Source organism: Achroia grisella, unplaced genomic scaffold (genome assembly GCF_030625045.1).
Source record: "Achroia grisella isolate CSIRO2021 unplaced genomic scaffold, CSIRO_AGI_Agris_v1 utg1576, whole genome shotgun sequence".
Classification (NCBI taxonomy): domain Eukaryota; kingdom Metazoa; phylum Arthropoda; class Insecta; order Lepidoptera; family Pyralidae; genus Achroia; species Achroia grisella.
In genome coordinates this window covers 2,072,366-2,085,662 of record NW_026712658.1, presented here as the reverse complement: position 1 = coordinate 2,085,662, position 13,297 = coordinate 2,072,366, and the positions used below count along the sequence as shown (strand labels likewise).

Below are 13,297 nucleotides of genomic sequence, written 5' to 3'. Positions count from 1 at the left end.
TAGATATAATAAACCTTACTCTAGATTCACTCTATCGATTAAAAAAAACCGCTACAAAATCCGTTGCGTAGTTTTAAAGATTTAAGCATACATAAGGACAGACAGCGACAGAGACTTTATTTTGACTATGTAATGATACATGTACAAATAAAAGGATGAAGATATCTAAGTAGGTATGTATCTACAGTACCTAATTAAAGACTTCACAAGACCACATTTTGTCCATGTAGTATGGATGACCATATAATATTACAATATTATTGAAGCGAATCGCTGACTGTCTGTCTGTTTGTTACCTTTTCACGACTAAATGGTTGAATGGATTATAAATTTGATATGGCACTAGATTGTACATAGCCTATTTTTTAACTAAGAAGCAAACGATGTCACGAATAACAGCCAGTATTATCTGTATAAATTACGGTATTCAGCTACCAGGAGCTGGGCCCTCAATCTATTTATCATTCCAGGTGGAAAAAAAATTAGATTACTATCTTACTTATTATTTACATACATAGTAACCGCACTCACTTACAAAGTGTAAACGTAGTTTTACATCCATTTCCCAGCAATTCCTGTATTTCAGTAAAAGTCTTCCCCTTTGTCTCTGGTATAAATAAAATAACAAATAAGCAACCGAACACAGATATACAACTAAACATCCAGTAATTCCAATACACTCCGATATAATTGATTATAGTGTCGTTGTATCTGATGGCCAGAAACATGATTAGCATATTTGTAAAGATTGATATCGAAGCTCCCACGGTTTTAGTTGGTCTGTCGAATAACTCAGCCTGTAATGTGAAGAGAAGGGTTCCAGGACCTAGAAAACAAATATAATTTAAAAAGTGTGCTATAAAAGTGGCTTTAATAGAAATGATATTTATTGTAATCAATACAGAAGGAAACTCTAATACTGTCCCGGTATATAACTATCACAATATGTTTCATCCCTCCTATCGACCCCCCGTCCAATTCAAACGGGGATCGAAAGTTCGAGCGGACCCAACTTTAGTCTGAGGACCCTTAGACTAAAGTCGGATCATCAGGCAGGAGTTAGCATTCAGGCCCTTTATAAGTCTATCCACATATTTGGAGTGCTATCTGCGCTGGCCCTCTATCATTCGGCGAAGCTGTAAAGGCCAGCTGCAGTTAACAGCATTAGAATAGTTAAAAAAACTATTTATTTGAACGAGATACACTTTATAGAAAGTTGTCTGCATGGTCACCTTTGTATTAGATATTACAACCGATAAATTAAATTACAGGATATGGAGGCATGACACTTTAGTCCTTTGTGCGTCATATACCTAATGCCGTAGGTAATGCTGTTGTGCAGTTCTGTTCATATACATATATGGCGACGATTTTTATTTACCATCAAGTAGACCGCCGGCTTCTTTGCATTTTAATTGCATAAAAAAGTGCAGAATAAATAACGACAATCAAATTCAGGTAAGATATGCAAAAACATCGACAAATGCAGGGAAGTTAACATTCGGTTTAACAAACAATTGCTGAATAATTTAATGTAACCAATGACAAATTAAATAAAGATATACAAGTAGGTAAATTACCTGCAATAAAGCTGTATACGACAAAAATTATTGATACAATCGGCACATAGTTCAAAATTCCATGCATTTCCTGAGTTTCCTTTAATTTGAAAAAAGTTCCCAGACCAAACTGAAACATTTGAATTATTTTTAGAAACGTAATATGGCAGTACCTACCGATCCGCATACAAGGTAGACAGACAACCTAAAAGGTTAAGTGCAATATTTTTGGTTATTTCACTTTTATTCTCTCACATACGCGCAAAAAAGTCTAATTCTTACGTTCCTTCCTACTAAATCTACTGCTTGATCTATAAGGTCTGCCCACCACAGTTGGAGGCGTAGTAGAATACTAACCCTATCCCTAGGGGGGGGGGGGCTGTTAGTAATGTGAACTAATAACTCCATTAATAGCAATGCACCATATCAGGTTGACATCCACGCGGAAATTATCATGATAAATTGCAGCATAAACCGTTAGCGCAGACGGATGCACTACGTCCATAAGAAGAAAAAACCAATGCTGGGACTCCAGCATCGGTGCCTCGGCGGTATACCGTGTGGTTTTTAGTTGACAAATATCCAACAGATCCAACCCGCGCAAGTAAATTGTTCGCTGTCTAATTCAGTAAACAATAATGCTGTTATATACAAATTGTTAAACAGAATGACTTACCGATCCAAGAGCAATCCCAAGAAATGAAATAGACAATATTGTTTTTCTACCGTACTTATCAATAATACAGGCCGTTATGCAACCCCCAAGTAGTTGCAACACTCCAACCACTGCCGAAGCAATCGCTGGACTAATATTAGTCTCCGTAGATTCCAATAGAGTTTGCAAATAGTAAGACACCGAATTGTATCCTGAACATTGAGTTAAAATTGATACACATATACACAAGTAAACAGCCTTCAGAAATAATTTCTCTCTGTAAACTTTTTTAGGCGTTTCAATTTGTTTTACGTTATTGCATAATGAATATTGTTCGATTTCAGCTTGAGCTAATTCCTCTGAACCTCGTAGGAATGTTAGCAACTGATGTGCTTCTTGTATTCGACCTGAAAGTATGTAGCATACCTATTATTTACTAAATAATTTATTTATAATATTCAGACTGAGGTAATTTTATTGCCATTTGATATGATCTAAAAAAAATTAGATATTGTTCACATTAATTAAGAAAAATATAAATCAAATAATTTAATAAAAACTACGTACTTAGCCTGGCACCTACCTTTTGTGTACAAGAAATATGGACTTTGAGGTACAAATAACGCCGGAATAGAGCACAATATTGTCAAGCAGCTGTATAAGATATTGAGATTCAAATAGGTCATAAACGGTCCTACGATGAACATAGTCACGCAGCCCAGACCACAGATAACTTGTAAGATGGAGCACAAAGATCCTCGTATCTCATTCTAGAAAAATGAAGAAAATTACTATTATTTTCTTGTACTGGTAATATTATTTTCTTGTAATGGTAGAGCCCAACGGAGGGAGGTTGGCCTGATAGGGTATCAGGCCATCCTCCCTCCGTTGGGCTCTGGAAAACATCGTTATAAATTCATTGTGCGATTGTCACGATGGGCTAATTTACTTGATTTTATGACCTGATCTCAATTTATATTTTTTATTAGTGGCAGCGTAGACCATTGCCTTAGGTAGGCACACCGTTTCATAAAAAAAAAAGATATATCAGAGATAGTTCTTATTGACTCCGATGTACCCCTATGTATCTACTCTGACTTTAAAAACAGAACTGTAACCTTGATGATAGGTTTTTTTGGGCGAACATTTTATAAAAATACAAATTGCTTTATTTTGAAGTCTGCTTATGTACTTCGAATATTTCTTAACTTAACAAGAATACTTAATATAATAAATTCTAAAGATACTTACGTTAGCGATTTCTGCTGAATATACAGAAATAATTGGAATTATCATGCCCATAGATACTCCACAGAATCCGCGACCCAATAGAACAAGCCAGAACTTGTCAGCAAATACAAATATAAGGCCAGCAATTATATTTGGTAAAGATGATAATACTATAGTGTATTTATGTCCTATTACGTTAGATATGGGAGTAAGAAGCGCAGCTGAAACCGATAATATGACTTATATTTCATAATAACATATGGTTCCTAAGCAGTTTGGTTTTTAAAGTGAGATAGAGCTAGAAGACAGATTCAATTTATCACACGTAAGTATATAGGTATATCATATAAAGTAAGTATTGAAGTTAGTTTAGTTTAGCTTCAATAATCATTAGACGACTCTGAGGTCGGTGATAAAACTATATTTTAAAACGAAATAGAACCCAAAATAAAAATGATTGCAATCTGTTGGCTGTTCACGCAAAATTGCGCCAATCTCAGTTAATGTTATTTTCATTAGTATATTGTGGTAAGCAATACTTAAATTTGGCGTTTGTTTTAATTGAATCAGTTTATGTACCAAAAAATGTCACAATGGTACGACGTCACAGGTAACTTTAAAATATGCCGTAGGTTTAAGCAGTAGATATCTAGGTATTTTCTGTTATCCAAAATAACCTGAAAATTAGATATTGCTCATTCATATGGTAGACGTAGGTAGGTATATACACACAAATAATTTACAACATAAGTCTCGAAATATCAATTCGAATTTACATTAAAAAAACTACCTACTATCAAGTGGCGCGTGATCAAATATGCGGGGACTTAAATTGGACAAGTGTTTTGACTTCACTTATATCAATATTGTATATACTATAAATACATAGGAGGTGAATAAGTTCTTTTAAAATAATTTACTATAATCATTTTACAAGTTACTGGCTGACTCAGCAAAAGTTGTATATCATATAAATTAATATTGCTATTAAATTAGGTTTGATGGTAAAATGGTGAAAAACAAAAGATAAATTTAGTGTGGTGGTCCACACTTATCACCTAGGGGAAAAAGATGGGGTAGTGGGTGTAAGACGGGGTACCCACCAAAATTTACAGTTCAAATTGACACCTACAGATATGAAAAATAATTCTCAGACATATTGAATAAACACACAATTTCTTTTGTTACAAACACAGTGAAACGAGAATTTTATATATAAGTTAGTTTAGTAATGAGTTTTTTTTTTGCTGTAAAAAAGAAAGGTCCAGCATTTGATGTTTTAGTGAAATTGTAAAGGCCAGTAACTGCTGGTTGCATTAAAATAGTTAAAAAAAACTTGTTGAAATAAAAACGAAATCACTGCTGATACTCACAAAAAATGCTAACCAGTGGCCCAATGGATACCAACCAGGAGCCATCTTCAGTAGTGATTGGATTTGATAGTAGCATCTCTGTGCCGTTTCCCATCTTCATTAATTTCACCAGAACTGGTGAACCCCATCCTAAACTGAGCCCTGTACTCAGCACACTCAATGTTGCTAGAAAACGAAAGCATCACATTGATACGATTTTATTACTAACGGTGACTAGTGCCCTAATTCCTAACAATGTATTAGGTGAACCCCTATGCAATTGGTAAGCAGAGTTACAAACCTAGGCCACAACTCTCTATTAAAAAGTTAATTGCAAAAGTAAAAAAATAGATAAAAAAATGACTATTTCATAACTCTTCGATAAACATCTAGATGTTAGGTCTCTGGGAACCTGTGTGGAATTTTTATTTAATGTTAGATCAAGTCAAAAATTAGAGCAGTTTATTAACTTTGTTTACACATTACTTAAATAAGTAAATAATGTTATTGTATAATGCTTTAAAGAAAAATAAATTTAGGTAAATTTCTTGGCAGTTCTCAATATAGATTCACTATAGATTAAACTGGACAAAAAAATAAATAATGTTAAGTAACTGTATCATGTAATTTAAATGCCCCATATCTTCCTTCAAAGCGGAACACAGCTTGAAAAATCCAGCTCATAACAGCAGAAATATTCTCCTGATATGACACAACTCAAAAATTGTTCATGTAAGTCATTTTAGTAGTTAAGAAAAGGCAAGGTTTTTGGATTAAGACGTTCGTCCTTGGGAATTACAACAATTGAGAGGTTAATCAGAAATAAATATGTTATGTGAGAAACAGCTTACCGCCGGTAACGATCATGTATTGCCACCAGATGGGACCTAATTTTAGACACAACATTATTTATTTTCTTTTTGTTTTATGTAAAATTATTTAATTTACAAGTGATGACAAAGATGTTAACTCTTATCGATAGTTAGTATTGTAATGAATAACAATTACAAACACAACGGTAATAATTTACACTTGGTTAAATAAGTGGATGATTAACATTTTTTTTTTAATCGTAGACTAGCTTATCAACGTTACTTTGTTCAAAAATCTGCTCAGAGATTTTATAAAAGTAGTTTTCATAAAAAACAGATAGAGGTACCTATCACATGTACCTATTGGTTTTTTATTTATTGACCTACCCCTGTGTACTCAATGTACTTTACATACAAAACAATATATATACCTAATTAGTTCAACCGTATCTAAGCATAGTAAAGAAAAAAATATGAAATTATTTGACGAATATTTATGTAATGATCATTTTCAAGTCGAAGAAGCTATACATAGGATTATGGGTACATTTAAATAAAGTCCCCTATTAAAACAGAATATGCATCAGACTGTATGTAAAACTTAAAGATACTAGAGTAAGTCATAGTCATTGTAATTTAATATACAGACAACTATTTCATTACATATCAATGTAGATAAATGTGCATATATAAATGTAGACATAAAGACTGAAAATTTTGACATGATACAGACAAAGTTGCAGGTTCATTGTCTTCTGAATACATAAAATAATAAATAAAACTACAGAGCAATTTGCTGTTATTAAAAAAGCGACTTTAACCCTGATTACTTTTCCGTTTAATTTTAATGAATTATAATTGACTTACATTTTGTATTTTTATATTTACCTATGAATAACATTAGACAAACCAAATATGACTTTTGTGAGCATGTCTGTGAATGTCATTTGCTTTAAATTTCTCTAAATTATGTATTTTGATATTTGCATTTATTCATTATATACGTTCTTATAACGTAAACTTAATAAAAATATAAAATAACCGCAATACTTAAGTGAAAAAATAGTTATTCAGAGCCGTAAAGTTCTTTAAAAAAACAATAATCAATAAGTCGACTGACAGAAGATTGATGAAATACCTTGGTTGCGAATTTTAGGTTTAGGTAACTGAGGTAGATGTTATAATTTTATTTTTGTTCACAACAAGCAAGTAAATTAAAATATTATTTTGAAGCATCTATACAAGTAATTTACCTACTATTTTAATAAGTTTCGTTAATTTATCTACAAAAATTGGGAAAAGAAAGTCAAGATGCCTTTTATGAAAGGTAAAGCACCCATTCGCCGCACATTAAACTATTTAAACGCTGGCAAATTGGTATTGAAAGACAAAATCAAAGTATTTTCTGTGGCCTACAACATCCTCGGACAAAACAATAATGGTGCAAAAGACTTTGTTTTCTGGTATCTTCCGCAAATTCAATACAAAAACCCTAATGTTCAAGTCGCTACATTAAAAAATCTGACACCATCTCCGTTCATAAAGTGTTATTTGGAAGATGGAAAAAAGATATTAATTGACATAGACAATAAATCGAAAGAAGATATATTAGAACATTTATTATCTACTATTGGTAAATCTAAAGATGTTTTGGAAGCTGAAGCAATAGCTGCAGAAAAAAAGGATAATCCGGCTAATTTTGGTGTTGGTTGTGAAAGACCATGCATTTGTGAAGTGTATGGACAAGTACCTTGTCCAGGTGTTGTTCCTTTGCCTAAATTTATGAGAGGGAAATATAAAAATCAAGATTAATATGTAATAGAATAGATAGATCATAATCATTGTATAATATAGTTTGTTGCTCTTGTTGCATATACTTGTATCATTTTTTAAGTTAATATTCTCCTTATAAAGGTTAACATTAACATATCTTTCTTACTAACTGAAGATAGGCACTTAAATTAAGAATTATAAAATATAAGAAACTTATAACATCAGAATTCAAATTTTCAGTGTAGTAATTTAAGAACAGTAGTATTGTTTTCATAACAGTACCACATTCTAATTGATAATTTAGACACTGTAGAAAACTTTTAACAAGTCCTTAATATTCACAAATAAATATATAGGCACATATATAATATAAAAACTTATGTAGAAGTCTAAGCACTGACAAAAACTAATAATTTCTTATTCCCAACAATACATTATACCAAATAGAGCCCGATTTAAAATATGTAATTTTTAATTCCATAGGCCATTAAGGCTGCTGCAATAAAATGCATATTTTCAAATGCATTGAATGTCCGAGCATTGTAATGGTTGAATAAATTGTTATCCACTTCCTCCCCACGAGGACATGTGTGGAAGAAAATCCATTGGCAACAACTTCGCTTTTGTATATCCTGGAAATATCAATTTTATGTATTTATTCAAATTAGGCTGTATTATAATAATAATTAAATACACAGTTTACTACTTAATTGATTTATATTATTTTGTTTAATTCTGTTATCATAAATACCATACAAAACAAAATAATATAAATCTTAGTTTAGATTTTAGTATTAATATGGATATGGATGTTCTGCAAGAGAACATCCAATTATATGCAGTTTAAAGTATGAGTAGTTTGCTTCTTAGGGGCTGATAGTAAGTAAATATAGTGATAGTAGTAAGTACATGACTAATACTAGAGATGAACTAAAACATAGTTTGTCAGCTAGTATTTTAGCTTCCAAACTTACTATGTAAATTGTGTTTGGCTGTGTGGTGCAGTTAGGCAGTGAAATTACTCTATTACTCTGTAATACCAATGGTATCATGGTTATCACATTGTAATATGATGCCCATAGTTCTTGTATATAGCCAATGCTTCACATTTACTATTAGGTAGGCTGTAGCTTGTTTTCCATGATGTTATATAAAAGAAATTAAACTTAAAAAGTAGCTAAATTACCTACACACCGTACATGTGTATTATTAGTGAAATATACACTAGATACATGAATAGTCATGTAATTATTAAGAAGAATACCTATCCATACTGTAATTACAGTAACATAAAGGTTGGTATGATGAACTTTGGTTCACAATCATATAAATATGTTATATTCTACTTCAATTGATAATTAAATCCTTGTAGCTACGTGAATGGTCACGGACATGTTTTGTGTTATGAAGACAACACCAATATTACTAGATGGGGCAACCCACGTATTCCTTCTAACATTACACACCTCTATCCCTATTCGGAATTCTTCAATATTATCATGTTTGGTGGTTGTAGGTCCCGCTATGACCACACATGCATTTTGAAGCACGTCTTCTTTGTTTAAGCACTCTTTCATTTCTGTATATGATTTGCTCGCCAGCTCTTCGCTTGCTTTAAATAATAGCGGACTGAGAGGGCATTTCTGTAAATATACCAATTTATAGGTAAATATACCAATTTATACTCAGTTAACAATTTTGTTTCGAACCATTTTAATGCTGTTGGATACAGCTGGCCTTTACAGATTTACCGAATGATAGGGGTCGAGTGCAATGGTACTCCTAACCCGCCGGATGGACTTATGGAGCGGATCAGGGCCAACTCCTGCTGGATGCAACTAGCTTGAGGGCACCGCTAGAAGTTCGAACTTCGGCGAGGCTGTCGAAATTTCGATCCCCATAAAATTGGGGGATATCGATAGAGACTTTCAGTGCATATCAAACAATAAATTAATTAATTCTTAATTTCACCGCAATTGCACGTAAAACATAAATGTGCATGACGTAAGCACATTTATATTTTATCCCCCTCTATTGAATGAGTAATTATGAACACACTAAGTTTTTTAATATCAGTATATAGGTATAGAAAAGGGGATTATAGTATTTTTCTATTACCATTACCCCCATTGTTAGCGTTTCGAGCGACGCCGTCCTGGAAACCATCGTGGTTAATTGCTGGTAAAATTAACACAATGGGTTAACTGACTCGATTTAGTCACTCTATATATTACAGTATGTATGTAGAAATACATATACCTACATATATCATTTTTCACTGTGATCCCGCCAGCGTTTACCATCAGCGGAGAGGGTACTGCCATTTCGTCATGAATAAAAAAGTTAGGTATAACAGATTATTACTAACCATACAGCAACATTTAAATCTAATATTGGCACCCAACATTGGGCAGAGAAGCAAATAAGAATTCAGTACTGGATGTGGAGCTCCCAAGTAACATATATTTACGCCTTTCATAGAGCCAAATTCTTCCTGTAACATAATATTAAAAACAATTCACTTAGGTAGACTGTAACTGCAATTTCGTCTGCTGGCTACCTCAGTCTCACCAATTTCAGCCGCTAAGCAGCTTTGTACGCTGTTTCAGGTGCAGAGTGAGATTCAGCAGTGAAATTACAAAATAAGAGGCATTACATAAGTCCTCCCGAATGCGAGTGCATGACCGTGGTGCTGTTCATGTATATATTTGATGGCTACCACTTACCATCGGGTGCCGTCAGCTAAATTGACCTTCCAATTACTTACATAAAAGAATATTTTGCCTTGAGAGAAACAGTTAGAAAAAATCAGCGACTTTATATTAAAAATGTCTACATTACCTACCTGTCATAAGGAACTTTGCTTAGTATAAGTATAGCTGCAGCTAAGCAACAGCGCGGATTTTTACTGGACGACTACTTTGTAAAAGTACGTACTTTTCTACAGCGAATGGCTGCAGTTGCGAGCTATTGCTCTAATTACGATCATACGTCTACTTTGTAGAATAAGATACTAACAACTATGGACATGACGGTAGAGAGGGATTGTATACTGGCGTGGGTTCTTGATTTCATGCAAGTTACAGGTACCGAGGACTGTTCGGCGAACCGCTGGACGCACATATGCGTCGTGGTCGCTACAAATATGGCGTCTGACATGTACGAGAACACTCTGTAGAAGGAAATAATTACGGTTTTCTTCAACAATAATAAGCCAATTCACACAGCGGCCAAGTAGTCAAGTCCCAAGGTAAGCTTGTGTTATGATTACTATACAACTGCTAGAAATACTTAAATATTTTTTTACTTAAATACATAGATACATATTGTGCATAAAAAACACTCAGACCGATATAAAAATATCATTGGCACAAATAAATGATTTTGCCATGCGAGGAATCGAACCCGCAACCATCGGTAGTAAAGCGGTGTGCTAAACTGCCAGACCACCGAGGTCAAAATCGTCGAAATCTAATGGTACACCCGCCGTTGTACATATTGTAATTCCAAATGTAATCCCACAATTACCTGCCGAGATAATCATGGTCCCACACCAGATGATCTACAATGTGAACATCGTAAGCTCCTAATAGCGTTGCAGCCTTAGACACAGCCATGTTGAGTACGGGCTCATTGATTTCTTGCAATATCATCACCTTTGAATCTGATAAAATATTCTATAAAAACGAAGAACTATTTAATAGATTCAGATCGACTATAAGCAGATTTTACTAGATAAAAATTTTATGCTATTTAAAAAAATATCAATAAAAACTACACCAGTTTTTGGTTGTGTGTATCACGGAAGCAATACTTGAGATTTATCGCACTGTTTATGACGTCCATCACCATCTCCGCGGTCCATTGCTTGAAGCAGATCAGGTGCCGTGGTTTCTTATTGACTCTGCAACCAGTGTTATAATTTAACACAACACATATATCGACTGATACGTTAATTACTAGTTTTATTTATTATTAATAACTGATTAAGTTAAATACCTATATCTAGGACACGTAATTTTATCTGAGTGAATATAAATAAAACAACTTAGCACTGATCTTGTCGATATGAATAACTATTGATCCTTTCTGCAATGAGTTAGGTAGAGATGTATAGATATCCTGATGAGTAGTAGGTAGGTATACCCGTCAAGCTTTATATGGAGGAGAAAAGGTATATATTTTATTAGAGTTTATGTTTTGTTCGATGTGTTATAAAGTAGGCATCAAATGAGATGAAAGAAACTGCATTAAATCTGGCCCCGACGTAGAACTAGATACAAGTTTTATCTTATAAAATTCTAGTGTCACAATATTAGTTACCTCCTCTGATACGGCTTGACAGAAAATATTATGAAATAAATATATATGCATATTCAGTAGGTCTGAGAATCGGCTACTATCTATTTTTCATACCCCTAAGGGTTGTCCACCCCTAACATTATTTTTTGAGCAAAATTTTTGTAATTATATTTTTTTATTATGTGTCCTTAAAAAATACATACAACCCTAAATTTTCACCCTTCTATAACTAACCCCTATTTTTTTATAGCGTTATTAATTTATATCGCAAAACAACGTCTGCCGGAACAGCTAGTAATTACATACCTATATATAATAATACAAACATTTGACATTGTTGACTAAACCGTTTTCCAATTGGTACCACTAATGCTGAAAATTTCGAAGTAAACTTGAACAAATTCATTGTTTTAGTTTTAATGTCTATTATATAAAATAAATAATTCACATAAATTTTTGTTTATAGATAACTTCCGATTAAATTTGACATATGTACAAATATTTGATGTAATGTGTCATAGAATCACGTATGTGATGTTTTTGTTACAATTTTCTCTATTCGACGAGTCATGTATAGGACTCATTTTTTATTTATGTATCCGGTCCAAAACCTGGAATGGAGGTAGTGAATCCTTACAATTTTTGTAGTTGTTTAAAAGTAATATCGAGGACCGAATTAATGGTTTTAAAACATATAATAGTAGGTAGTCTTACCTACTCTCTCGCTCTCTCAACTGAATTAAAATTATGTACTAGGTATATCTATAACAGTTATATACCTACGATAGATTCATTTAAACACCATCGAAAAGTTTTGGTACATTTTGGTAAATTTCTTGCTACGAACTGTAGATATTTAAAATAAAATAAAAATAAGAACAGTAACTTATTGTTCCGTGTTTACCTATATGCCATATCATAACTAAAATAATACCAGCATTGTACTTCGAAGGTTTACTCCAGCAAACCTTTGAAGGTTTCAAAGGTTTGCTGGAGTAAACCTTTGAAGTACAATGCTGCACTCGTATTAAGAGAAACGACCAAAGCATTTTAAAAATTTATTGTCAAACCGGATTAATCGTCAGCTTCATAATCAGCGCAGACTTCATCACAGCCGCACAAATGAAACAACATTGCACATAGTGTTATACAAAAAATACATCTGAGACAGCGTCCACAGTGGCAGCATGGAGAACAACAGCACATCACCGAAGTATATTAATATTACGTAGAATTTCCTCAATTTGACATGATTTATATAACAAAATTTGGATTGTAGAGAATTTACAAATTTGAAAATGGATTATAGTATACAATTTTTAGAATAGATGTATTGACAGATTATCAATAAGTTGTTAATTGTTATTTAATTTGCATTTTCGAAAATTTCCCAACTATGTACCTAATGGTGTTTGGTGGTTAATTTTTAAAAGGAAAAATATTTTGACAGACCAACAACCTCTTATGCGAACAACTTACATATTTTTTTGCAAAGAGGTGTAATATGATTTTTGAATTATTGTTTCATATTTCCGTAGACATATCTTCTAAACTAAACCAAATCCTGAACCTATACCAAAGTATAGGTGGTTACGATTACGATGACTACGGTCC

General features: G+C 33.0%; 3 protein-coding genes across 5 annotated transcripts; 1 reads left to right on the top strand and 2 right to left on the bottom strand.

Moving 5' to 3' along the window:
• Nucleotides 1-409: 409 nt before the first annotated feature.
• LOC131841295 (facilitated trehalose transporter Tret1-like) lies at nucleotides 410-5,730 on the bottom strand. The gene is made up of 7 exons (XM_059189607.1): nucleotides 5,648-5,730; nucleotides 4,818-4,982; nucleotides 3,466-3,665; nucleotides 2,798-2,984; nucleotides 2,236-2,621; nucleotides 1,581-1,689; nucleotides 410-826 (listed from the first exon to the last, which is right to left on the bottom strand). The coding sequence occupies exons 1-7, from the start codon at nucleotides 5,700-5,702 to the stop codon at nucleotides 528-530; spliced, it is 1,401 nt and encodes a 466-aa protein (XP_059045590.1). The 5' UTR covers nucleotides 5,703-5,730; the 3' UTR covers nucleotides 410-527.
• A 903-nt stretch (nucleotides 5,731-6,633) lies between these two features.
• On the top strand, nucleotides 6,634-7,501 carry LOC131841276 (small ribosomal subunit protein mS25). The gene has a single exon (XM_059189569.1). The coding sequence runs from the start codon at nucleotides 6,920-6,922 to the stop codon at nucleotides 7,418-7,420; it is 501 nt and encodes a 166-aa protein (XP_059045552.1). The 5' UTR covers nucleotides 6,634-6,919; the 3' UTR covers nucleotides 7,421-7,501.
• A 329-nt stretch (nucleotides 7,502-7,830) lies between these two features.
• On the bottom strand, nucleotides 7,831-12,834 carry LOC131841275 (ornithine carbamoyltransferase, mitochondrial-like). Of its 3 annotated transcripts, none has more exons than XM_059189568.1 (7): nucleotides 12,754-12,834; nucleotides 11,162-11,285; nucleotides 10,910-11,058; nucleotides 10,400-10,553; nucleotides 9,750-9,875; nucleotides 8,848-9,024; nucleotides 7,831-8,013 (listed from the first exon to the last, which is right to left on the bottom strand). In XM_059189568.1, the coding sequence occupies exons 2-7, from the start codon at nucleotides 11,231-11,233 to the stop codon at nucleotides 7,837-7,839; spliced, it is 855 nt and encodes a 284-aa protein (XP_059045551.1). In that variant the 5' UTR covers nucleotides 11,234-11,285; nucleotides 12,754-12,834; the 3' UTR covers nucleotides 7,831-7,836. The 3 variants fall into 3 exon arrangements, with proteins under 3 accessions (XP_059045551.1, XP_059045549.1, XP_059045550.1); XM_059189566.1 differs by lacking the exon at nucleotides 12,754-12,834 and adding an exon at nucleotides 12,010-12,151; XM_059189567.1 differs by lacking the exon at nucleotides 12,754-12,834 and adding an exon at nucleotides 11,990-12,098.
• Nucleotides 12,835-13,297: the final 463 nt, after the last annotated feature.